We start from the raw sequence: 26,833 nt of genomic DNA on the forward strand, positions 1-26,833 counted from the left end.
TGAAGCCTCGCTTTCATTCAGCCATCATTTTCCGACTGCAGCGTCTGGGAATAAGCGCCTGAGCGACTCTGAGTGATATTTTGTGAACGTTTCGGATTTTATTGATAAAATCAAGTGACAAATACTCAAAAATGGAGGGTGCTGACGAAACTACACGTAAGTTAATATTTTATGTTAGTTAGAAAAGAATACGACTTATTTTAAAGGTCGTGTAATTTTATCAATATTCATTAAAACTTGCAGACGACAATTTTACAAAAAATATGGTCGTCCGACTATGAAAGCACGCGGATTTGGAACCAAGGCGTCAAGCAAGCACACTTTCTGCAGAAAATATGGAATCAATTACCAGACCTCAAATTATGCAACGTTCCGGTTGCAGCTGTGAGCGTTTCTTACAAAAATCTATAAAATTAAAATAAAAGACAGACGCTGCAGTACTGACATTTCCAAATGGCACCGCAGAGAAATCTTACCGGAACACGCAGGCGAAATCTGATTTAATCAACCATTCATTCATTTAAATTTCTCTTGTAATGGCATTATGAAACCATTACTGAACCAATTTTGCATACGTAATATCTCAGAGCAATGTTGTCAAGCAAAATATATACTATAACTTTTGTTTATTTTCAACAAAGCTTGGCAATATCAAATTTTGTTTCATGATACATGAATTTCCAGCATGGAACTTGTTCATCATCGATTAGGAATGCCAGCTTCATCTAAAATTCAAAACCACATTTATTTCATCTTTCTGATGATATACAAGTATGATACCTTCCCAGTCTTGTAACAGACACCAAATTATAAACAACTGTTGCGATTCCTGTAATAATGTATATAAACATAAATCTACACTGTTTACAATGAGCCAACCCGATATTTATGTTATAATAAAATAAGTTTTTCGCGAGCCCCGGGGTTAAAGTTTTGACTGACAGGAATATTTATCTAACCCCTTTCAAGTTGAGAGGTTAAATTAGTATTTAATTAGATACGGTCTGACCTAAGATTGACCGGCATTTAGAACATCTGGCAAACCCTTATAAAAGAAACTTTGATTTCAAACCAATGAAGTGAAATCGAATAACAAGCAGATTGTACTGAGCAGTTAGCTTAAAACAAATAATGATGATGTTGTTGATGAGGATGTTGGTAAAGCTACGCTCATATCTAACATGAACATGTTGTACATAAGGATGATTATGGTTATAATGGTGGTAATGATGTCGACATTCAACGGCGACAACGACGATGACAACGACGACGACGACGACGACGATGATGATGATGATGATGATGATGATGATGGAATTGATGATGATGAATTCATTTTATAAATCAAATGATTGCTATTTTGTCAAGACGATTCACTTCACATTATGATGAAATGCAACAATACTTCAGTCTAAGTAATCCCCATACAAAGCATGTATCTAAGTACAGGCAATTATGCTACACCACTTTAGTAATAGTTACTAATTATATGTATCTTAAATAGATACGTGAGTTCTTTCTTTACATACGGAAGCAAGACATGAGCCTGTTAACAAGTCCTTAACTTAAGTCGTATATGGTATGAGTGCGTCTCCAATTCCTTTGTGGGAAACCTTTGTTTTTGTTGATTTTAAAAACCGATTCGAAACTATTCCGCTTGCGTTCAGGAAGAGTTTTGAGAAACTGATGTATAGGGCTGGCTTGTTTTTTTCTTTGTACATTTGAGGTTTGCACTTGAACATTTGCATTGTTAGTAGGAAGTTTAAGTGCATGATATTAGTAGTTAACGTAGGTCTCATAACCATCATCAGTATCAGCATCAACAGCAATAGCAGCTGCATTTCTAGCAGTAGAGTTGACACCAGACATCAGCATCATCATCATCACCATCATTCAGCAGCAACATCAGCTGTGGCAGCAGCAGCAGTAGGGTTGACATTTGACATCAGCCTAATCATCATCACCATTCAGAAGCAACAACAGCAGTGGTAGCAGCAGCAGCAGTAGGGTTGACATCATCATCCTCATTCTCACATTCAGCCTCATCAGTCATCATCAATCAACCATCAATCATCCACCATAATCATCAGCATCGTAATTATCAGGGTTGCACTTTAAAAAAAAGAATGTTTAAGTGCATAGAGAGTGTAGCTGTCATAACTGGCAATCTTTCAAATATTTATACTATATAGTCTTATGCGTTACATTTACAATATCATATTTCGGGAGAAAAAGTGCAACTATAGGAGCATGTTCGTTCTTTGGCAAACATTGAGGCAAAAAATAAGTGATGGCTGTTTACAAATCATGAGAGAAGATTCATATTTCAGAAAATGACATGAATGGTAAATAACCAATCAATCGTCAGTTTACAACTTAACACCTGTACTTCAGTGAATGTGTATGGATCACAAATCGCATGTTTGTCAGTTTTTATGTCAAGCAACGTAATATATTGTGACATGACTAGTAGTGCTCGTTACAGCACCAATCGTTCTGTATAAAGTGTAACGTAAGCCAAAACTGCAATTTGACGTTACGGTGCTTTTTATGCTGTTGAGCGGCAGCAAGTGTGAGGAGAACTGCAACTACTTTGAATAGTTTGAGTTCATCTTCAGCTCTTTGTTCTTAGCATAAAGCCCCCCCTCTACCCCTTTTTAGCATTCTTAGCCCCCCTCTCCCCTTCTTAGCGTTCAGTCCTCCCTCGTTTTTGAAGCATTCAGCCCCCTTTCTCTTTTAAGCATTCAGTCTCTTCTCAGCATTTAGCCCCTCCCCCCTCACCCTTCTTAGAATTTAGCCCCCCTCTCCCTTATTAGCATTTAGCACCCCTCTTCCCTCTTATCATTTAGTCCCCCCTCTCTCATTCTAAGCATTTAGTTCTCCCTCTCTCCTTTTAAGCATTTAGAGCCCTCTCTCTCCTAAGCATTTACCCCCTCTTTCCTTCTTAGCATTTAGCCCCCTCCCCCATCTTAACATTTAGCCCCCCTCCCCTTCTTAGCATATTAATAGCTCCCTCTCTTTTCTAAGCATTTAGCACCCCTCTCCCCGACCCAACCACGAGCATAGTAAAACGTTCAGTTTAACACTTACATTTCTGTAGTGCCTTATCATAAAACATGCATGCATAAAAGTACATTATGCAGTGTTTCCTTATGAAACTGATTGTAGATACGTATTCAACATGTCTGTTTCCTATGTTGTAAATTATATAATGTACACTGACGGATTTGCATTTCAATGTAAGCACACTCTCCCTGGGATCGCTAACCGTAAAGTTAAAATAGAATCACATTATTTATTCATATGCATTCTGAACACTTCATTGTTTAAAATATATGTTTTAGTTCAAGCACTTAGATCATTTCCCAATAAGGAAGCATTGATGTTTGTGAAGTACTTGCATTATTTTTAGGACTGTTGTTAGGATGACTGGAAAACAATACCAACTTCACTGATATTACGTATGTTATAACAATATAACAGTGTGCTAGATGCATGCATGGGGAAACTCTTAAAGCTGCACTCCCCCTAGTTTTTGCCTCAATATCTTCAAACCAGTGATATAAGATTGCTAACAAAATATCAGATCGCAGTTATTCATATTTACGTTCGAAATTCGATGTTTTATGGTTTAAAAGCCATCAATTTCTGATAATAAATATGAAAACCTGCGATCTGACTTTTGTAGCAGTTTTGTATCACTAGTTTCCATGCATTTTCGCAAAAAAATGGCTCGTTCAAAGACGATAAAAAAAGAAAAATGTTGTAAAAACTTTCAATCTGTGAGAGTGCAAGTTTAAAACATTATTTTCAATCTCTTGATCAGCTTAAACAAATCAGATTTGAAGATAACGTCACACTATTCAATATGTTTATCCAGTGCATATCTTTTGCAAGTGTCACATATTTGACCATTAGCGTCATAATTAATGTTTACACAACGTCCAAACGCCGGTAACGTAACGTTGACAGATTTGGCCATTTCGGACACGCCCTGGGGTAGGGTAATAATTGCTTCATATAAATCAATTTCACGGGGGTCTTGACAGGCCGTTCTTGGCCAAGACTGACCTTGGCACGCAAGACACGAAACAATGCACTTAATAAAAAGTAAACATATTTACTTAGTTTGTTATGCTTTAAAAAAAAAAACGTGTTCACACTGTCAGCTGATGGCCCAAATGTGTTAACGTCGTCCTCGGTGTATGCGGTTTCGGCGCCGTTGTCGGTGTTATTTAAGAAATGTTTATATTCGACCATCCGTTTGATATTTTTCACTGAGAATTTAAGCCCATTCTCTCGTCCAAAAAACAAAAGGTCAGTGCACACAGGGCTGGGACACAGTTTCAGCATATTTGTTGCTGAAATTGTGATAGTTGTGTAGGTTGTTTGTTTTCTCGTTTTGTTGCTATTCAAAATCGCTGGCAGCTATGCAGTCATAAATGAGATCTATGGACTTTGAAAATCTATAAGATATGTTTTAAGGAGGATGACTGGTTCTATTTTATCTTCCCCGTTGATAGAAATCTTTACAAAGAAAGTAAGACAGACTTTGTACTGATGATCAATTGATGACTCATACAGTATAGAGTCACGTACTATCAAGAGTTCAACATATCCACCTGCTTCCCATCAATAGTGCCAAGTTGCTGTATCATATTTTTCCTCGAATTAGAATGGTAATCAATAATGTTTTTGTTATTACACCGATGAGCCATAAAACATGAATGATGTCATATTCCGTAACGTTTTTTTATGATCCAGGAAGTCTTTGTTTCTGCTTTGTGTGATGATAATGCTCTACAACAAAGAAATGGTTAAATGTAATGTCGAATTCGCACAACCAATTATTTTGGGAAATATATACTTATAACCCTTTAACGAGATGACATTTTGTCCAAAGAGCTAACCTCTGTTTAAATTTACTGATTCACCTGATTAAAATCAATAGATTCCTGATTTTCTTAAATAAAGATAGCTCAGATTGAAAAATGATGTCATCGCATTGGACAAAATATAATTTTGAACACTTAAGTACAATTAAAAAGCCAACATCTTGCTTGAGGGTGTGATTATATTTGAAACAATAGTCAAATTCATCAAACAATATCAGTTCGACAGTCGTCATGGGTTTTGTGTTGTTGTTGTTTGCGTTGTAGGTGCTGTTGTCGGATTTTGTTACCGCCGTCGTTGTCGGCGTGTAACTTTTACCGTGGCTATGACTCAAAGAATGTTATACAATTTGACAGTGACACTAAGCACATATACAACAAGGCCCATAACCCGCGCTTCTATTATTCTTATGAAGAGTAAAGCCCATTTTTCGATTGAATAAAAACGAACACGTAGGCGTTCGCGTTCGCTCAGCGGCGCTCATTATGCAATAAAAGTTTTAATTGTAAAGATCCAATACTCACATCCACAAAAACCTATTAGCCCCAGGTGCATTTTTTTTGAAAATTACATAATTATATGTCAGTCGCAAAATGCGGGGGTATAAAATATTGGTTTAGACATATTTTCATTTTATCACCGCGGAGGACAACAGACTCAATCTGAAACTATGCATTGTGGTCAGTTTAATGGCCACTGTATGATGAGAAGTGTCAGTATTGGCGTGGCGGACAAGTGAAACAGTTTATCTGAGGTAAATTGGCTTGGGTTGTCAAATATGCTCACATCCCTAGTATGCGTGACATATAATGCCTCCAACACATTCCGGGGGTTACAAGTGGACTATCCTTATGCATTAATAGTCGTACAAAAAGTAAGAATAGTTGACTAAAATGATATACACTCTTTATTCAGTTAAAACAGTGTTTAGTCTTGCCAACGATTTTCCAAGAGATAAACATGTATATATATAAAGATGCAGTTTGGATTTTACATCATAACTCCTAAGAGTGCTATAAATCCCTAATACAAAGCAACTGATAGAATGGCATGTGAGAAGCGCCTTTGATTTTAAACCTTCTTTACAATTAAAGTAATATACCGCTATTGATGAGTAATGAATAAACAATCAGATGCACTGAAGTGCTGAAATTTTATTACTAGCCCGTATTGACATGCAACACAACATCAAAGGTTTCATCATTATTGCTGTAAGGCAGATACATCAACCTGTTCATTATTGTTGTTAAGCAGGTACATAAATCTGTTAAAGTGGTCCACTCTATATTTTGTCTAACGAGAAGGCAATATTTCTCAAGTTTTTTTTACACATTTATATCAGTATATCAGTCGTCAGCTGTTAAAAATTTTAATCAGGTGAAGCGGTAGACATAAACTGGTGGCTGGCAAGTTAGTGTGTACATTACACAATATAATGTAGACCGCTAAAAACGTATGTACTTAAAGAAAATAAATTGTTTTGCGACTTGTCGCATTAAACCATTATCTTTTGTAAGTTCATACTAACAATATGTAACCATTACATAAACACAGACTAGTGTTCTGTACATGAACAAAATGGGCATTTTCGCTGGACATAAATACCACGCGTTTGATTTTTCATCATTTCAATGAAAAACTCATTTTGAATAAGCGTTGTAACTTAAGACATATGTGACTATTGACCGCAGCTTCATCTTCCCACCGCCCTATCAAAGGTCAAGGGCTCGAGTGTCAAAAGTTCCCCACTCAATGGCTCTCAAATAGCTCCACAAGGACAAATAAAAAAGGCTTAGTTTCCCAGACACCGCTGCAATCATTTTGCCCTATATATTACTGTTTATCACAACAAATAAAGAACTATTTTTTTAAGGAGGGAGCTTTTTCATCATATATGTTATTATTTACCCACGTTTTTTTCTCAATTAATCCTTCGCAATTGAAGTGGTAAACGACCTCGCTAGCATTTAAAAAATGCCTTGTAAACAAAATACTTCTTTCTTGGCCAATTGGACGTATAAGGATATGTATAGAACTGTTGGTCTCCGCTCGTATTACCCATGAATCACCCCGGCGCTCTCCGGCGAAGGTGTCGCTGATTCATGCAGACGCTTGATGACGCCACCCTCCCTGACTCACAGCGACTTGGGCTTCTGATCTGACAGGGAACTCTCAGAGCCGATATCGATTTCCCCATCCTGACATGCATGTCGTTATTACCAGAGAAAAACATGTATAATCGCTTGCCGCATGTCTTTTAGAACTTGAAATTGGAAAATAAAATACATGCGCTATAGCATCGGGTATTAGATGGCGGTCTTATGTATCCACAAACCATACAGTGGTGCTGATAGTATCAGGTTTTTTGCATCTTATCAAACGCGCGAGGCTTCATAATTGCACTCATATAATTTAAATTAAATGTTGTTGTTTTTTAAATACGTTCTTTACAATATCCATAATAGTATGTTGATAGGTAAATTGCCTTTGTCTTCTTATCCCCCTCTCCCCAGCCCTCTCTCTCTCCGAACGAGAATAATAATTTAGTTATAAAACGAGCATTCGGCAAAAAGTACGTTAACATGATGTTATTCATTGTTGTTGTTCATTGAACAACAATTCCTAACATAACTTACATAAGTTATACAAACATGAAGTGCAAAAACTATTGTGTATTATTATTGTATCTGTATTCGAATTTATAGCGTCTTTTCAACCATATGTCCATGAAGCAAAAACCACAATTAGTTGAAACCACAAACATTCCAATTAAAAAAAAGCCGTTTTTCGATTAATTATGGATCGTTTTTTAACAAAGGTCTTTCATTTTTTTCCCATCTGAAACTCTGAATTATTCACAAAAGCCGTGTTCAGAATCTCTCTCTTTGTGAAGATATATGGTGAGCAATTCATAGGTGGCAGTTTCAGTCGGTGAGCAATTCATAGGCGGCAGTTTCAGTCGGTGAGCAATTCAAAGGTGGCAGTTTCAGTCGGTGAGCAATTCATAGGTGGCAGTTTCAGTCGGAAAGCTATTCAAAGGTGGCAGTTTCAGTCGGTGGGCAATTCATAGGTGGCGGTTTCAGTCGGTGAGCAATTCATAGGTGGCAGTTTCAGTCGGTGAGCTATTCAAAGGTGGCAGTTTCAGTCGGTGAGCAATTCAAAGGTGGCAGTTTCAGTCGGTGAGCACTTCATAGGTGGCAGTTTCAGTCGGTGAGCTATTCAAAGGTGGCAGTTTCAGTCGGTGGGCAATTCATAGGTAGCAGTTTCAGTCGGTGAGCAATCCATAGGTGGCAGTTTCAGTCGGTGAGCAATTCATAGGTGGCAGTTTCAGTCGGTGAGCTATTCAAAGGTGGCAGTTTCAGTCGGTGGGCAATTCATAGGTAGCAGTTTCAGTCGGTGAGCAATCCATAGGTGGCAGTTTCAGTCGGTGAGCAATTCAAAGGTGGCAGTTTCAGTCGGTGGGCAATTCATAGGTGGCAGTTTCAGTCGGTGAGCTATTCAAAGGTGGCAGTTTCAGTCGGTGGGCAATTCATAGGTGGCAGTTTCAGTCGTTGAGCAATCCATAGGTGGCAGTTTCAGTCGGTGAGCAATTCAAAGGTGGCAGTTTCAGTCGATGGGCAATTCATAGGTGGCAGTTTCAGTCGGTGAGCAATTCATAGGTGGCAGTTTCAGTCGGTGACCAATCCATAGGTGGCAGTTTCAGTCGGTGAGCATTTCATAGGTGGCAGTTTCAGTCAGACATGGCGAACATTCCATTGGTGGCATTATCAGTCAAGGACAGTGGAAATTTCTTTTTGATACATACGTTTTATAATAACTTAATAAGGAACATCATAAGAGATAAAGTTCAGTTTTATTGGGAAAAGGATCGTAACAGCCTTGGAAACCGTTATATCATATAAATAAAATACTTCTTTGACTGATGAATATTTTTGCACAAGGATTCGCAGGATTGACTTCTCTAGTTTCCCCCCATTTCCCTTTTGCGCTGTATTTCTGTCTGGGACGTATTTATTCACATGAATACTAATAGCCCCCATGTTTGCCAAAACATACGGTTAGCTTTATTACAATATTGACAAATTAAATTTGGCATGAGATGCGATTCCATGATATTTTTCCTGATTGCCCTGCCGTATATCGGGTTATTGTTTACTAGTTAATATAGTTTTCGCTGCCTTATTCATGTTTTAGTTTGGGAAGTTTTAACAAAAAAAGGAAAATATATGGTATCAGCGGGAGTTTTTGTTATTTGCCTAAGCCTTTGAGAGACTGTTTTACAAAACATGACATAAATAATTTAATCGTAGAAAACTTCCTCATAATACATTCACTGTGGCATTGTTAAAGGGAGGAAGTAGTTGCTTTAAAATTAATTCAACATTTCTTTGCAACAAAAAAACATTGTTCTATGTACCCTACATGTTTTGTATGACCTAAATATTTTATTTTTAAGTACTTAGCCGGCCGACAGTTAGTTTTGCTCAATTTTCTGCGTTACTACCTCAATACATGCAAGTTCAGCCCTTTAAACGATTTTTACTACAGTAGTTGATTCCAAATGACCGAGTTTTCGCTATACCGGGACAGTTTTCATAAAGTTTCACATATCATTCCAAACATTCCTTGTGGCAGATGCCTATTATTATGGTATAAAGAGAGAAAATGATAGTTATCATTTTATTGTAGTGTTTTATTATGACATGTGGTTTTGGTGTCACTCCCGATTGATTGATCCTTACATGAACCATTACATTCAGGACTAAAATATCGCTAAGGTACAGTATGTGTAATAACAAGATAAGTAGGTGTTTCGCGGTTCACCATCCACCGTCAATAAATAAACAGCAACAGCAGCATGACCATTGTATCTACCTTTATTACCACCACCACCACCACCATCCTCCTCCTCGTCCTCTTTCTCCTCCGCATCATCATCATCATCATCATCATCATCATCATCATCATCATCATCATCATCATCATCATTATCATCATCATCATCATCATCATCATCATCATCATCATCATCATACTCGCCTCGTCGTTGTTGTCGTTAAAAATTAAAGGTTATATCAGTTTGAGCTACAACACGACAAGTGAACATGTGATTATTAACAAGTCTGTATTCTAAGGTAATGTTTTGCGGGTCATTAGTTATGACCAGGTTTCTACGACTTTCTCCAATTGATCGATTTAATTGTCTGTATTTCAAAGTCCGACCTTAATGCCATGTGACTGTTTTAGCAAGCATAGGATTAAAAATCAGAGAAAATCTTAGCTCCCAGCCATAAATCGAAAATCTTTGTTCTGCATCGGAAATGTCCCCCGACGCTTAACGATCGCGTGCACAAACATATACGGTTTCTAATGTCCATTTGCATGGCTGATAAATCGGGTCCCCCAAGACGCTTGGCTGATCAAGGTCCCCAAGGGGCACTTAAAGTCCGGGTAAGGCGTTCTGAGAATGGGAAATTGATGTAGAGTCATTTTCAATGGTATTTCATATATGGGCATATGGTTAATAATTATACAGCCTGTCGCGTCCCGTCCCGTGGCGTCCGAAATAGACCGAGTTGTATGTAGCTCCAATAATATTTGACGTACACACATGAAGCTTCATACTTCTGTTGGTCAGCATGGGCTGTCGTACGCTTGCCATTTCGGGCACAATTCACTATCTTGGGCTATAAAGGGCTATTGCTCTTGACTCAATAAGTCTGAAAATATTAGGTTGCATGTAACATAAACAATAGTTCGCGTACACTCATGAAACTTTATAATAATGTTGGTCAGCATAGGCTGTTGTACACCTGTCACTTTTAACATTTCACTCGGTCAAACACGAGTTATGGCCCTTGACATAGTAAAACAGGGTCTGAAAATACTGTGTCGCAGCACCAAATATATGACACGTACATTTAAGTGTTGGTTAGCATTGGGCTGTTGTCATTGTTGCACAAACATGCAAAACTTATGTGTATTTTAAACCTACAAAACGTTCATAATTACATAAACATCATCACAAAGGAAGTTGAATTAAAAGCAATTGTGGTTCGACTGCTAGCGGACAAATACCGCCATATATGTATACTTAAAACACTTGAAATGCTCATGATATTCATGTGACCATGAATAACAACATACTGCACGTGAATTGTTTCGCTTATCTCGATAAGATACAGATCTACCACTGGTCCGTTGCAGTGCTTGCAAATGTCACCAAATACTCGCTTGACATTTCTATGGCAGGTTTTTTTGGATGTTGAAATGCAGTTTTATAAGAAATCAGTGACAGAGGAAGGAAACTAATAGACGTCAACTCATCTAGAACAGTTTCAGTGTTGCGGAGAGACATTTTGATGATCACATCTAACACTAGCATAATTGATAATCATCATCATCACCAACACCATCACCAACACCAACAACACCATCACCACCAACACCAAAAAGACACGACGGATGTGGATACTTAAAATGCATTGTTTATGATTCATTAAGTATGAGCTATTATTTTCTGACTGGTGATGGGCAACTTGAAACAACCATTGTTAAGAATGATGACCAAAGTCTAAACACTTAATTGTTGAGCCCTGCAATTGAGTATCTAAATTTGGGAACATCCGTGAGAAATATCTATCACGTTACTAGTTTGTTAGTTTTGCTATGATGCAATGTTGAATACAATATCATATTTTTTTATATAAGACGTATACGTACAGGCGCAAATAAAAACATAAATATTAACTAATGTTTCACAGATGCACGTGCTCCCTCAAGCACTAACACTTTTTTAAATAATCGGAATAATAATATATGTAAAAGTGTCTGTGCATTTTTCTGTATTTAATACATGAACGTCAAAATGTACATAAGATTAGGATGTTGTAGCCAGCATCCCTAGGGAGCTGTATGCCGCCCTGCCTTCTAACCACAGTTGTCTGCAATTTAGTCAGCCAAGCAATCATTTCCCCGAAGATATATCTTGAGGTGATAATTGAACACATAATAAATTCTACTTATCATCACTTAATGAATTATATTGCGATAAATATATGATAAATCAGGTGATAGCTAGTTTTAAAAAAAAAGACCAACTTTGTAAGTCCTCGATCATAGATAGAACTAAATATGTTGTGTATGTGCAGGAGTGTTCGTTTTCTGAATGTTTGGTATCTGGACCACATAACTCGTAGGTTTAAAGCATGAATGTATTAAAACTTTCTATACAGTCGAAACTCACTATGTCGAACTCTGTTTTCTCGATGTTCTGGTTATGTCTAACTTTTTTTCGAATGTTTTTGGTTTAGTTACACACGTTTTTATTTCGGTTATATCGAATGTTCGTTATATCGAAGTATTTTTCGAGGTAAAACGACATAGTAACTGCATTTTAATGTTTTTTGCTTGATGCCTAATGGAATTAGCACTACAAAGTGTACACCTTTTGATCTATCCAGTTTATTAACCAAATTATAATTAAGGCAAATGATGCCAAGATGTCAATATAACAAGAAGATCGCCCGACTAGTTTTAACCAGATACCAAACACCAAGCAACTGTGTTCCAACGCCAAAATAAACTCCTGGCTGGAGCATTTCAGCGGCATGTTCACATGAATCACGGCATGCACTCGTGCAGTCGGGGGTCTCCAGATGTTCAGGATATACATGTTAACCATTGAGTGGCGTTTCAATGTCAAAATGTGCCAGTGTGGGTTTTATCAGGAAACATTAGGAAATATCTGTCAAAAATCTTGATGATGTAACATGTACGTTAACCTCTAGAAGCAGATTTATGCTGCAGTTTGTGGCCACAGTCTGTAAGTGATGCCGCAGATAAAATATGTAGAAGATGTTTTAATAAGTGTGAGTTTTTGTTAAAGTTGCATTCTCACAGATATTCCGTTTTTACAACAATTTTATTTTTTGTCTTGGAAAGAGGAAATTTTTGCGTAAATATCTGATAACCAATGATAAAGATTGCTGACAAAAGATCAGATCGCAGGTTTTCATATTTCCGTTCGAAAATTATTGTTTTGTGGCTTAAAGTGACGGTTTAAGAAAAATGCATAAAACATCATTTTTTTGAACTTTAATAAAAAAAATCCGCGATCAAAAGTTTTGTCAGCAGTATTATATAACTGGTTTCCATGCATTTTCAGTCTGTGAGAGTGCAGCTTTAAACAAACGCACTGGCACCGGATTTTAATTATTTTGTTTTTAAAATGTTAAAAATATCTATTAATTCCAAACTATAAATAACGATCTAAAGTATGTGGAAAAATATCGATTTTTTTCTCATAAATATGGACTTTATACCTGTATATATTCTCATAATATATACTTGCGAAATAAAAGGACGAAAAATAACACGAACACGGCAGTAATGATTGACATTGACACATTTGAATGTTGGCACATTTGATAACCTAGTAGTTGACCTTGAAACCGAATTGGTTGAATTTGTTGATGCTGTTAAGAAATTCTGAGCTTTTGCCAAGGACGAAAAATTACACGAACACGGCAATAATGATTGAGCTTGTCATATTTGAAAGTTGGCACATTCGATAACCTAGTCGAACCTAAAACATAAGTGGTTTTAATTTGTTGATGCTGTTAAGAACTTTTGCCATCGGCCCCATAAATAATGCCAGTTGAAATATTGTACCTGGTAACTCTTGAAACTATTTTATCGAAACAATGACGTGCACTCATGTTAACTGCTTTTTGTTATCTGTAAAATATTTTTCACCGATAACAACTTTCTCTGCGGAAAAAAATAGACTTTCTGTTTATTTCAATCGAGGCTTATGAAATTTGATTCCAGCCGATTCAGCAAAAAACAACATATTCAAACAGAGTTTTGTAGTTACATCGATTGATTTTCATCTTTGCGTACACAATACCTGATATAATTCATTCATTATTTAAGTGGCTGCACTTCAAGCTCGTATATTGCCTGAAACTTCATAATTATATTGTTTTTACTCGTAGGACTCCAACGAGTATTAGACATAGATCACTTTTTATTTTAATACAGGAGAAAAAAATAACATACGCACCATTTCGGACTAGAAATTGTTAACCATTTCTTGTGAGGAGGCCTTAAACCCCCTTTTCCAACACTACTTTAAACCATATATAACTTTCTAGGGGAGGGGCGCAAGTCAAAGGTTACGCCCCTAAGTAAAGCCCCCCTCTAACGTGAAAGCTTGAGCCGCCCCTGTGAATCATACTTAAAATTGTATTCCACATAACTGGCTGCCTCAGATTGGATTCTTATTCACTGAATGACCTGTTAATCAACTTCATCAAGCATGGTATAAACTTACTATAAAATTTTGCGGGTATCCAATTTTCTATCCCTTGTTATTTGAAACAAACGATATGAACCCAAATATCTGACATTCCCGTCGCCCTGACATGTACAACACATAAAACATAGCAATGTATGGCATTCCTGACACAGTTTCATTCATTTTGGGGTTAATATATTACTACTAGCGAGTATAGTAGCATACCTCGGTGTCCGCTTCATTGCATCGCGCTTTACGTTCATTCACCGATAAGCTTTGTTTAAAGGTGCTCTACCAGTGGTTAAAGCTTTTCAAACAAGACGTGGCCAATTCATACCAGATGCTGCAATGAATGGTGATAAAGTGGATAGTGTATTTGGCTGTTGTTTGTTCATTTAAACGATTTGATTAATTTGATTCCGATTATTGGATTAATATTGTCTAATCGAAAAACATTTTGGATTACTTTATATCTAAATAAAAGAATTAAAACAATTGTTCAACGGTTGCATTAAAGCTTGTTCGCTAACTTTCATGTTTTTTTTTTAAATGTCCTTATTTATTTACCACAATGACTAATAAAAAAAATAAAGTTATATAATATATAATTATATAATTTCATTGTGTACATTTTACATGTATACATGCAGGCAATGAAGACAACGTATGTAATCGATGTAGGTTATATGGTTGACATACATATTTGATGTTTGTTTGGCGGGATAAATAAGTGCAACGTCAGATTTATTGATTGTATGTCAGTGTTTATTTTAGTATTTCGTCATATTTTACAAAACAAACGAAATTTCCCATGTCAAGGCAAACTTGTGATGTGGGAAGTAAATGTCAGCATGTTATGTAAACAAGATAATGAGCTATGAAATGGCAGAAACAGCAATCGCCCGACAGGGAATGTTTCATATTATATTTTATGGCACTGTTCTGGAGGTTTTATGACAACATAAAATGGTTGAACGAGGAATAAGTATATAATCTAAATTATATATATATATTCGTTTTTTATACCGTAATTATGTAATGCTTAAAAAGTCCATTGATATATGAAGCTTGCAGGCGTTCGGAGCTCCCAAGGTCCCTGACATTATACATGTGTGCAGGGGCGTAGCTTCCTATAGGCCGTGTAGGCCGCCTACACGGCCTACACAATTTTCAGAAAACAACAACAACAAAACAAAAATGCCAAATCTGCAATAAAAACTTAATTAATATATCGGAAACCAGGTTTTTCAAATCTATCGTTTTCCTTTTCTCTAAAATACATATTTATACGACATTAATGTTATGTATATTATTTATCGGAATTTGCATACCAGTAGTCTGCGCTTTGACGCCGTTCATTACATAAAACATTTATTTAAGGTAAAACGTATTGATATCGTTACTCTTATTAATGTTTTTACAACAACAAAATATACGCTAAAACGCACCCAAGACCACCTAGCTAAAACGAAATCCCGGGGATGCCTGCCCTCGTGACCCCCCCCCCCCCCCCTTCCTCAGAAAGTGGCCTACACATAAAGTTTCGTCAACCTACGCCCCTGGTGTGCACTGTAGGCGTACACAGCTGTTGAAGACTATAAAACTCATCTGAAACTTAGTTTCTGAGTTTCTGTGCATAACATATTGACCGTAAAATCATAAGGCATATGGCAATGATGGCATGAGGATGCCATCAGGTTCAATAAAGGTTGCAAATACAAGGTGTGAGCGTGTCCTTGTAGCGTCAAGTAGATGTACAAGTTGCGGTTAGTTTAAAAGTCATTTCGCCCAAGTCTTGTACGTGTAACTTGACTAATACTCGCATATATAACTTTCCGCTTGCTTACGTGCATGCGTTAAAAACGTAGTGCACATAAATTCGTATTCGTACAAGTAACCGGTTTCGCCACCTCTATAATATATTGTCTATTTGAATAGATGTGTAGGCTCCGATTGTCCATATGTGCACGGTCCGAAAGCGCGTGTCACAGCAGTTCGTGCCCCCGCAATCCGAAATCTCGTGTCCTAACAGTCGGATAATCTGTGTCCTCGCAGTCCGAAAGTCTGTGTTCCAGCAGTCCGATAATCTGTGTCCCCGCAGTCCGATAGTCTCTGTTCCCGCAGTCCGATAGTCCCTGTCCCCGCAGTCCGAAAGTCTGTGTCCCCGCAGTTCGGTAGTGTCTGTCCTCGCAGTCCGATATTCTTTGTCCCTGCAGTCCGAAAGTCTGTGTCCCCGCAGTCCGATAGTCTCTGTCCGCGAAGTCCGATAATATGTGTACCCGAAGTCCGGTAGTCTGTGTACCCGAAGTCCGGTAGTCTGTGTCCCCGCAGTCCGATAGTTCCTGCCCCCGCAGTCCGAAAGTCTGTGTCCCCGCAGTCCGATAGCGCGTGTCCCCGCAGTGTTCATCACTTGAAACATATCAATGTGCTCATAATATACTTAGGTATACTTATGCGGCTTTAAGGCAAGTAGTATTATAGTAACATTCCAACGTATGCTAATTGCAGGACATTAACGACCCGGTGTCACATTCCGGTTACAATAACAGCTCATATTTATCAACATAAATAAGAAACCCCACTCAAATGATATTCTCATTTTTCATGTTACCCAACACCAACTCTGGATATTTCGTATACGAATTTTCCTTTGTACGCTACCTTGTTTCCTTTTATTACGGTCAAAACGAATTTTGAAGCCCAATGTATAGAACTTGAAGTTGTATATAGAACTACAGTCTAATCCCGTTGGCTCGAAGTCCTAGGGACCGGCGAAATAACATCGAACCTCGGAAAATTCGAGTCAAGCGGGAATGTTTGCCTTCAGTATATAGAAATCGGTGCTTTACATCCAGTTCGAGCCAACGATGAATTCGAGCCAAGCGAGTTCAAGCCAACGGGGTCCGACTGTATTATATTTCATGAATGATTGTTGATAATTTAAATGAAGACTTACTCACAATAATATCGTGTGGTCTCGTATTAAAAAGTTTACGGTATTTACGGTAAATAGATGTTTCCTGTAATTTGCTCTCTCAATGAGCTGTATTGTGTTACTTGGCCATAATCATTTGACCTATGGAAAACGGTTTCATTGGAAATATAATAGACACACTGCACAAGCAATTTTCATGAATTTAGACATATCATCGTTTCTTGAGCTATGTATTACGTTAACATGCTTGTTTTCGACGTATTTACATTAGTTCTTCGTGTAATATGATCTTTGTAGACACCTCTTAATAATATTTGTACTGTTAAAACCACCAGCAGATCCAGGAGGGGGCGTATCCGGCGCAGCCCCCCCCCCGCTCTAAATCGTCCAAGTTCACTTTTAAATTTTAATATCAATATAGCGAAACAAAGTAACACAAACCAATCAAAATGCACCATTTCCTGTCTAGAAATCGCTAAAAATTTCTTGGGGGAATCTTCAACACCAACACTTTCAACCTAATTAATTAAGGTTCTGCGGGTGGGGCGCAAGTCAAAAAAGGTTACGCCCCCCAGTTACAGGGTCCGCCCCTTGAAACCCCAGGGAAAATCCCGATGGCCAACCTACACACCTTGTCAACACAGACATAATACATCTACATACAAAACAACCCAGACATACCATATATATATATATCTATATTATAAGTTATATAATTTGCAGAACATAATCTATTTTTGTGTCACATGTAACAAAAACAAAATTTGAGTAAAAAAACTCTTATATAAATATCAGATGAAGAGATAAATATGTAAATATTTACATTCTTGAGCGATCACCTGGATAAAATTGGTGAAATCGCTAAACTGATAAGTAACCTTTTAATGAGCCGGTTAATTTTATTACACTTATCGCCTTCATAATCATTTATAGCTAAAGTACAGTGTTGAAGCGATACAATCTGGGCCAGGTAAATGTTACACGTAAAAGCGTTCTTACTAATATTCGTTTGTGAAATGTTTCATCATGCAAATACTGCAATTTCTAAAAAAAAATAACATTGTTATATTGTGTACTTGACATTATCGTTATCAGCAGCGCCAATTTTTAAAACTGGATTAATTATCCACAGCTTATCTTTTGCTTCGTTTCCACATAAAGCAATTTGATTGGTCAACATTAATTATTGGATGAATATTGACCAATAAAATATTTGGCCAATTTTATCAAACCCAAGACTTAACTAGTTTACTTTTGCCCTCAGTCGTTAATTATATGTTAAAACATATTTCAAACAACTTGTAATGCTATTTTGTATATAAAGTCGAACCCCGATGGCTCGAACTCCCTGGGACCGAGAAAAATACATCGAGCCTCGAAAACTTCGAGCCAAATGGGATTGTGTACCTTCAGTATAAATAATTCGGTCCTTTACACTAAGTCCGCCCGGTTAGCTCAGTCGGTAGAGCGTTGGACTGTTAATCGGACAACCAGGGTTCGATTCCCGGGCGGACCAGGTCACTTCTGTTGTGATTGGTTATGAAATACTTTCGCACTGTATCACTGCCCCTGGCATGTACAGAAGTTGTCAGTTCCTTGCAGAAGTGAAGGCACCTAGTACTGGTTCACCGCCCTCACTCTGGGACCCTTCAATGTGCTCACGCCGGGACCCGGAGTATACACTACTAACACCACCACTAGTTCGAGCCTAGCGAGTTCGAGACAAGGGGTTCGACTGTAATTCCATTACAGTATTGATGCTATGTTTCAATTGCCACTGGCTTCCCTTTGGTCGCACTCTGGGCTTAACCACCCCTGCCATTACTGGAACCTTACGAGACAATGATAGCGGACGTTAATATTGTCCGCGGGAGGGACGATTTTGCCATTAAAGGTTAATGAAGCATTATCTCGGACAGGAGAAAACTAATTCCACAAAGTGGTTGTGATTTGTGGAATGTTATTTGAGGTCATTTGTGACAATAATGTGCGCGTTATTGCCCGGGAACGGACTTTTCCGAATTAAAACAGAGTAATTTACAGTAAATATTGCCTTAATTCTGGGAAGCGTAGTTTTTGTGAGAATTTCCATTTTTAGCATTTGGCTGGCTATCTCTAATACGTGTATAAACATGTGTAATGTATTGAACACTTTTTTCGTAGTAGGAGCATTTCCCCCGATCCTCCTTTCTCCAATAAGTTTCACTCCACCCCCCCCCCCCATCTCATCATCTTTAGTTGTGGTATGAGTAGTAGTAGTAGCAGCAGCAATTGTGTATAGCAACAGCAGCACTCTCTTCCTCCTCCTCCTCCTTCTCCTCCTCTCCGCCTCCTCCTCCGCCTCCAAATCATCATCACCATCATCATCATCATCATCATCATCATCATCATCATCATCATGAGCAGCAGCCTTCTGTTTGGGAATGAATTCTTATGATGCCGATCGTATAGAAGTTAAAAAGAGAAAGCTGCCTCTTTATGCAAGCGAATAAAGCCGTTTAAATGATTGATCATACGAATTCCATCCGACGTCTATCCGCCTTGCAGATTCATATAGATCAGGAACATCATTTATCACATCCCAGAGAATCGTCTCGAACGGCATGCATGACAACATGTATTTTGATGCTAACAAGGCCCCGACAAATGCTCGGAACATATATGTCATGTCCCGAGGGGAATATTCCACAAAACGAACCTCAATAAAAGAAAACAGATCCGAATAACAAGCCGTCTGAACCGGAATTATGCAAATGAATACATTGAAGAACGCGCTATTCAAATATTACAAAATCAATATGCGAAACAGCATCATTACAGATTCTTCAGAATGATAGACACTGCAATTTATATGATAAATGTCAAATTGGCCATTAGACACAGTAATTGAATGAGATTTTTATGTTCAGCATATACATGTGTATGTTCAGCAGAAAGGAAACAGGAAGCCATAGGCTGTACAAAACGGTAGATCTCTTTGATTTTAAATATACAGGATTAAAAATTACAATACGCGGCACTTTCTGAAGGATGTGTTTTGCCTAGGCCAAATACAATGATAAACATAACGACTATTGATCATGATCTTTTGCTGTGTGTATAGATACACAAAGGTCAATCATATATATGGTACCATGAAATCGCTTTGTTGTAACCCCAAAATACATGTTTCATGTAATCAAAATCATTTTAAAGGGTGAAGAATCGTTATAGTGGTCTTCAATTATATTAATTAATTCTTCGTGGACGTGTTTTGATGGCCAGTGTATACGAGACATACTACCTCATTTAAAACTTGAATAACAATTTAATTTCAACATCAACTTCTTTGAAATATCCTCATATTGACCGTGATTTAGTCCAGTATATCTGAATATAATTGTTGAACTTAAATGACAAATTTAAGTATTGAATATCATTTGTAGCATACGATTTTGAAGTAATCTCAGTTAATTTACTTTTAGGGAGCCATTGAAAACTGAGTTTTGGTATGTAAATATATCTTAAACTTGAAAGCATAAATTTTTCGACCACGAATATTAAGGTTCCAAGAAGTTTGCCCATATTAGTGTGTGCCTTAGACCAGCTCTTGTTTATCAACCTATACAAAACGGTTTCTATAGAAGACGCCATGACGCCATGCACGTCCATTGTTCCAATCTGAATAGGCGTCAGGATTTACAGCCCACAGTGTTATTGATGCTTGGCTTATTTTTAGGCAATGATTTTTACTAAATTAGGAGCGCTGTGAGTGTCTATAGAAGCAATTTACTGGCATTTATTGCCAATAAACGCACAATAATGGAAACTTGCATTTAGAAATATCGCTCTCTCTCTCGAATTCTTGTTTTAGATGTTTGTACGTCAATAAAATATTCATTTTATAATGTCGTCTAATAGTTGATGAATATTTGCCTTATTGTGTATAATTTAAAGAGTAACTTAACTGGACAATACTATGCATTATATTTAGAATTAACTTTAAATTAATTTAGTATGTCCTTACTAGGCTAGTATTTAATATAAGTCTTAAATGGATCTAAGGGCGATGTAGCTAATGGGATAACTTGTTATTATAAACTGACCAATATAGTGAATGAAGTTAATGATGCATGACCATAAGATTCACTCAAGCTGAATATTGAATATCAATCAACCAAGATCATCGTGTGCCAGTGACCAAAATGCAAGAATACTTCAAATTCCAAAATGCCAATGACATTAACATTTGGTAGATACTCATGTTTCTTTATCACCATTTACTTTGAGTTAATAAGCATTCACTTAATAAGTTACGCAGAATTGTGGATGTCCTTTGTTTATTCAACATCAAAGAAGATTTAATAGTTGATGTATATGAGGCACCACATACCACAACTCTCGAGGCGTAAAGTGTTACGTATACAAAATTTGCACTCTTCGAATTTCCAAGAAACGGATTCCAAATACCAGGCTCTGCTGGAGACAGACATTAACATGATTTTAAACAATCCTGTTAGATGAAACCCCGTGCAAAAAGATACCTTACATTTTTGTTTAGACCAGTTACAATCTAATCACCAATACCTGTAGAATCGTCTTAACACATGGAACTTTTAATTAATAGATTTTATAAAACTATTTTTGAAAAAAAGAAAGATATTGAATTATGTTAAGTGATACTCGCTTTTGTTCTGACATGTTCATACAAATGGGTGCATGGCGCGTCGCTCATCGAGGTCGCTTCCCCTCGTGTCTAGACTAAGCCCATTTGACGAGCATGCCTTTAATATACTCGTTTCGAGTGCAAACCTCTAAGACCTAGAAATCAACCTATCGTAGGGCTGTCAGTATGGCCCCTTATTCCTTTCAACAGTTTCAGAAGTTTATTTAATTCATTCAAACGATTTAAGTAGGTTCTTTTCTTTCCCTCACTCTAATTTAATATTTTCCCTCGTGCCTTCAAACGAACTAAGTAGGTTCTCGCATTCATTGTGCCCCCCCCGTTCCTCATTTCATTTTATTCCATGTATACGCATATGTTTGACGCATTACATCTGCCGTCATTTGTATAAAAAAACTGGATAATTATGCACAGGTTATCTTTTAACTTGTTTAAAATAAAAACAAAACTGATTGGGCAACATAAATATTAAAATAGATTTTGACCAATCTATAAATATTTTGGCTAATTTTAACCAAACGAAACAATCAGGTACATGTATACGATTGGCTGCTGTTGATTTGCATCTATTTGTCACTCCATTTTGATTAGATGCTAAGATTTCATGACCAGCCAAAATCGCAGCACCAACTTTAAACCATTTTGCCTCAGTTCAAAAACCTTAAGATACATGTGAGGCCACTTTAAACATTCAAGACAGGATGCTGTTGTATCAGGCATGTCAGATACAGGCGTCTTCATTTACACAATCTGTAAACATTATTATAGAGAAGTAATAACAAAGGAATTGTATTAGAAGCGGCCTGGAAGAAATTGTAGTTCAAGTACACCGCAAGCAGGAAATTTGTATTCTGATAGTGTTCAAGTACCGTTGTGTCTCGTCTGTAGAGTGCTCATAGAATGGGGCTCCGTTAGGCCTCCATGACATATGGATAACATCTGAGTGACATTTACGTAATGAAGAATAGGGTCAACGATACTTGGACAGTTCATCCTCAAAACTTACCTTTCTGGACGTAAACGCAATGCTATATCTGGTAAAGTAACGCATAAACATTGTTTTAGAATTACAGTCGAACCCCGTTGGCTAGAAAATCGCCTGACTCGAACTCCTCGTTAGCTCAAACTGGTGGTAATCATTCCAGTTTGGCTCAAACTTTCCGAGGCTCGAGGTGTTTTCGCCGGTCCCTGAGTGTTCGAGCCAAAGGGGTTCGACTGTAGTGCAAAGGGCAATGACTTGCCGCCTACGGTAAATGACAGGTCTAGAACATGTCTCAGTCGACAGTTCAGCAGCACTTGTGCAGTCAGAAAAAGTGTTTCCTCCATTACCCTTGCGTATCCATTACACATTTCCACACTTAACACAATAATTAGCAAGTATTTTTCTAAACTTGTTTGCCTTGCTCAAATATTACTATTACGAGTACTTCGTGAAAGTGGTAAGCGTGGTCAATTGGTAAAGGTATCTGCCTCCCACCATAGAGGTCGTGGGTTGGATGCCCAATAGGGAAATGACCCCTTATTCACTCAAAAAGGATAGAGGACTGATTTCTGCCCATGAAACGAACTCGGGTGTAATTCATTTCAGCTTTCATCGTTCTTCACAATCCAGCTAAAGTATGGTAGTATAAACTAAATACGAATAACATATACAAAATATTAAACACACAATAAAGCAGTGTTTATTACAGTATAAGATGCATCTACCTTGGCACCTTTTATTTACGATCATGTTTGTTTCATTATTCTCATATGTGTTTTCAAATTTCCACATACCGACACCATCACTAGCACTGCTGTCGATGAACTATTTCCATTACCAAGTTATTACCTTGGCACGTAGTTTAAAAGCATTACAACAGCAGAGCAGTAAAAAATTGAAGATATTTACAAATGAATTTATAAAATACTTGTTTATAGAGCACTTTGTTCACATCAACATTTTTTGCCGTTACATATCATTCGTAAAGTTTTGCCTTTCAAATGCAGCTAATCGACCATTTTCCGCAGAATAAAACAAAACAAAAATCGCAACGTCAAACGGGCAAGAGTATTGCGTTAACATATACCAGTTATATCACAAAAAGTACAAATATTTGAATAAAACAAAACGTGAGCTTAGACACGATGGGCCATGCATACCGACCGTGTGCTTTGTCACCTCCAGTCTGACGACATATAGAAGCACATCTTTTTCTACTATCAATGGTCTGCTTCTTCTGTAATCTCAACAAATATGTTGATGACATTCAATGCTTGTGAAATCTTGGTGTATCACCTTGTGGTGTTGCGTGTTCATCGTCGTGTGCCTGGTTGGCATGCATTGTTATGTGTGTGTATAAAATCTTGGTGTATCGTGTGCCTGGTTGGCATGCATTGTTATGTGTGTGTATACAATCTTGGTGTATCGTGTGCCTGGTTGGCATGCATTGTTATGTGTGTGTATACAATCTTGGTGTGTCGTGTGCCTGGTTGGCATGAATTGTTATGTGTGTGTATAAAATCTTGGTGTGTCGTGTGCCTGGTTGGCATGAATTGTTATGCGTGTGTATAAAATCTTGGTGTATCGTGTGCCTGGTTGGCATGAATTGTTATGCGTGTGTATAAAATCTTGGTGTATCGTGTGCCTGGTTGGCATGAATTGTTATGCGTGTGTATAAAATCTTGGTGTATCGTGTGCCTGGTTGGCATAAATTGTTATGTGTGTGTATAAAATCTTGGTGTATCGTGTGCCTGGTTGGCATAAATTGTTATGTGTGTGTATAAAATCTTGGTGTATCGTGTGCCTGGTTGGCATGAATTGTTATGTGTGTGTATAAAATCTTGGTGTGTCGTGTGCCTGGTTGGCATGAATTGTTATGTGTGTGTATAAAATCTTGGTGTGTTGTGTGCCTGGTTGGCATGAATTGTTATGCGTATGTATAAAATCTTGGTGTGTCGTGTGCCTGGTTGGCATGCATTGTTATGTGTGTGTATAAAATCTTGACACAGCATGTAATACAGAATGACTCGCTTAATAGTACTGAATATTACTGTAGCAAATGGTTTGACATTCAAGTGTATATATTTCCTAAATTGACGAAGGAGAAACAAATGAAAACAAAACGTCCATTAAAACATTAGGAGAAGTGGGCCTTGTGCAAAAATGTATGTCAAGAAGTCACCATGTGTCTATAGTCTACGTAGAAATGTTAATTCCAGAAAAGCCCCGATTCTTGGACAGTTTATTGATTTAAAATTAGTCTGTTCATTATATTCCCCCAGAAAAATGCTGAGCACTTGAAGAAATTAGACATATGTCGCCGTCTTATAATTAGATATTTTTCTTCCTATTATCTTAAGAATCATTAACTGCGTTCTTCCTGTCACCGAATACAACAAAAAACTTTGAAATCTGAGAAGTGCTTTCAGGAAGAGTTTAGTGTAAGTATATACAACATCGTATTAAACCATACATATCCATATACAAAATGTGAAAAAGCGATGTTAAAGCAAATGAGCACTTGGGGCGATATGTGACCTTGACCTGCAGTATAAGATAAGGAAGCAAAAGAAGTTCTTAAAGATTTTTTTAAATAATCATAGACGACACAAGAACAAACAACAGCGCTTATCTAAATATTAAACAACATCAATACTAACCGATTACATCACGATCCGAAACCCCTCGACCTTTGGAATCTATAATAGTTACATATAGTGAGCAATTACTTGATCAAATCATATAGATGGCTCGGCTTGAACTTACTTCATGAAATGCCATTATTGCTTGCAAGTCCGTCTATTTTTGTTATTTCTAAGGGAAACTAAGAAGCAGGGATGGAGACAGTGAAGATGTAGGAGAAAAAATCAGAAGTCACACCCATGAGACCCTCTGTCATAATAGTTGACTATTAACTCTAAAGATAAATTGGATCTTTTTTGTAGAAGTGCAGGAAAGTTTACTTCCATTGCTGTTTCGCTGCAGTAGCTTACATATTACAACTATTATTTCCATAAAAAACGAAATTGTTCCCATTTTTATAGCTGTAATAAAATGAGCCATGCATTATTTCGAAAAGAATGTAAATGCGTTAATTTCCATTTGAATGTTACCCCATGGCATTCGCTATTGGTGGATTTTGATGGATTTATCCCGGACATATTTGAAGCTAATCTGGTCACCTGCATGGCCCTCAGAAAGAGGAAGTCACTTACCACATCTCACTGTTCACTGGTAGTTTACTTTGACGAATAGTGCTCGGCTCCACTACTTATTTATTTCCAATCAGTTTATTTGTGTAACTCCATGGCCCTCAGAAAGAGGAAGTAACTTACCGTTCCTCACTGTTCACTGGTGGTTTATTAAGACGAATAGTGTTCGGCTACACGCTACTAATTTATTTACAAACAGTTATGTTTTTGTCTATCTGTTACATGCCTTTCCCGTGGCCATATGGCTGTGAACCGTAAACTAGGCCTTTGTAGAATGGGTTGGTACTAGCGTCATCCGATTCTAATTGTATGCGTTTCATTTATTTTGGATTAAGCTGAATGATCTAGATTAACTATGTGATATAATTCCATCAATTTACCGAAGATTGCTATTGATTTTGATAACCAGATATGGAAAGATTCCAGGCGTTCTCCGCAATGCAAATGCACTGATGTCCGCGTATTAATCAGAAATCGGAGCTGATATTGACTTGATAAATCTTTTGAATATTGCATGCCTCGTTCTGTTTAGAGTCTGGTCTTACGAGTTTCTTGCACGTTATAGTGAAATGATTTTACAGCCCCCTTATGTCAAGAACCGATGCATGATATTAAAGTTTTTGTTTTTACAATTTATGATTTTCTGGGACTGCTGCTTGCAGAAATGATATGTCAGAAAACAAAGCTGCATTTACTTCAACTTTCAACTTGGCATTCTTATTTATGATCAATACGTACACATGTATAACACACATAAATTTTGAGTGTTTCTGCACATTTCTTTCAAATAGAACTTGGTATCCTTCATAAGAACCATTGCTTTCGACATTTATTGGTCCTTTTTGGT

At 37.3% G+C, this 26,833-nt stretch overlaps 1 protein-coding gene across 1 annotated transcript in view; it reads left to right on the plus strand.

Annotated features, from left to right (window-relative positions):
• The first annotated feature begins 11 nt into the window (after nt 1-11).
• Nucleotides 12-26,833, plus strand: part of LOC128219851 (uncharacterized) — a 49,675-nt gene continuing 22,853 nt past the window's right edge. The window contains exon 1 of the mRNA XM_052927970.1: nt 12-156. Coding sequence (XP_052783930.1) covers nt 132-156 — 25 coding nt within the window. The 5' untranslated portion in view covers nt 12-131. The remainder of the gene's footprint in view (nt 157-26,833) is intronic.

Source organism: Mya arenaria, chromosome 15 (genome assembly GCF_026914265.1).
Source record: "Mya arenaria isolate MELC-2E11 chromosome 15, ASM2691426v1".
Lineage (NCBI taxonomy): Eukaryota > Metazoa > Mollusca > Bivalvia > Myida > Myidae > Mya > Mya arenaria.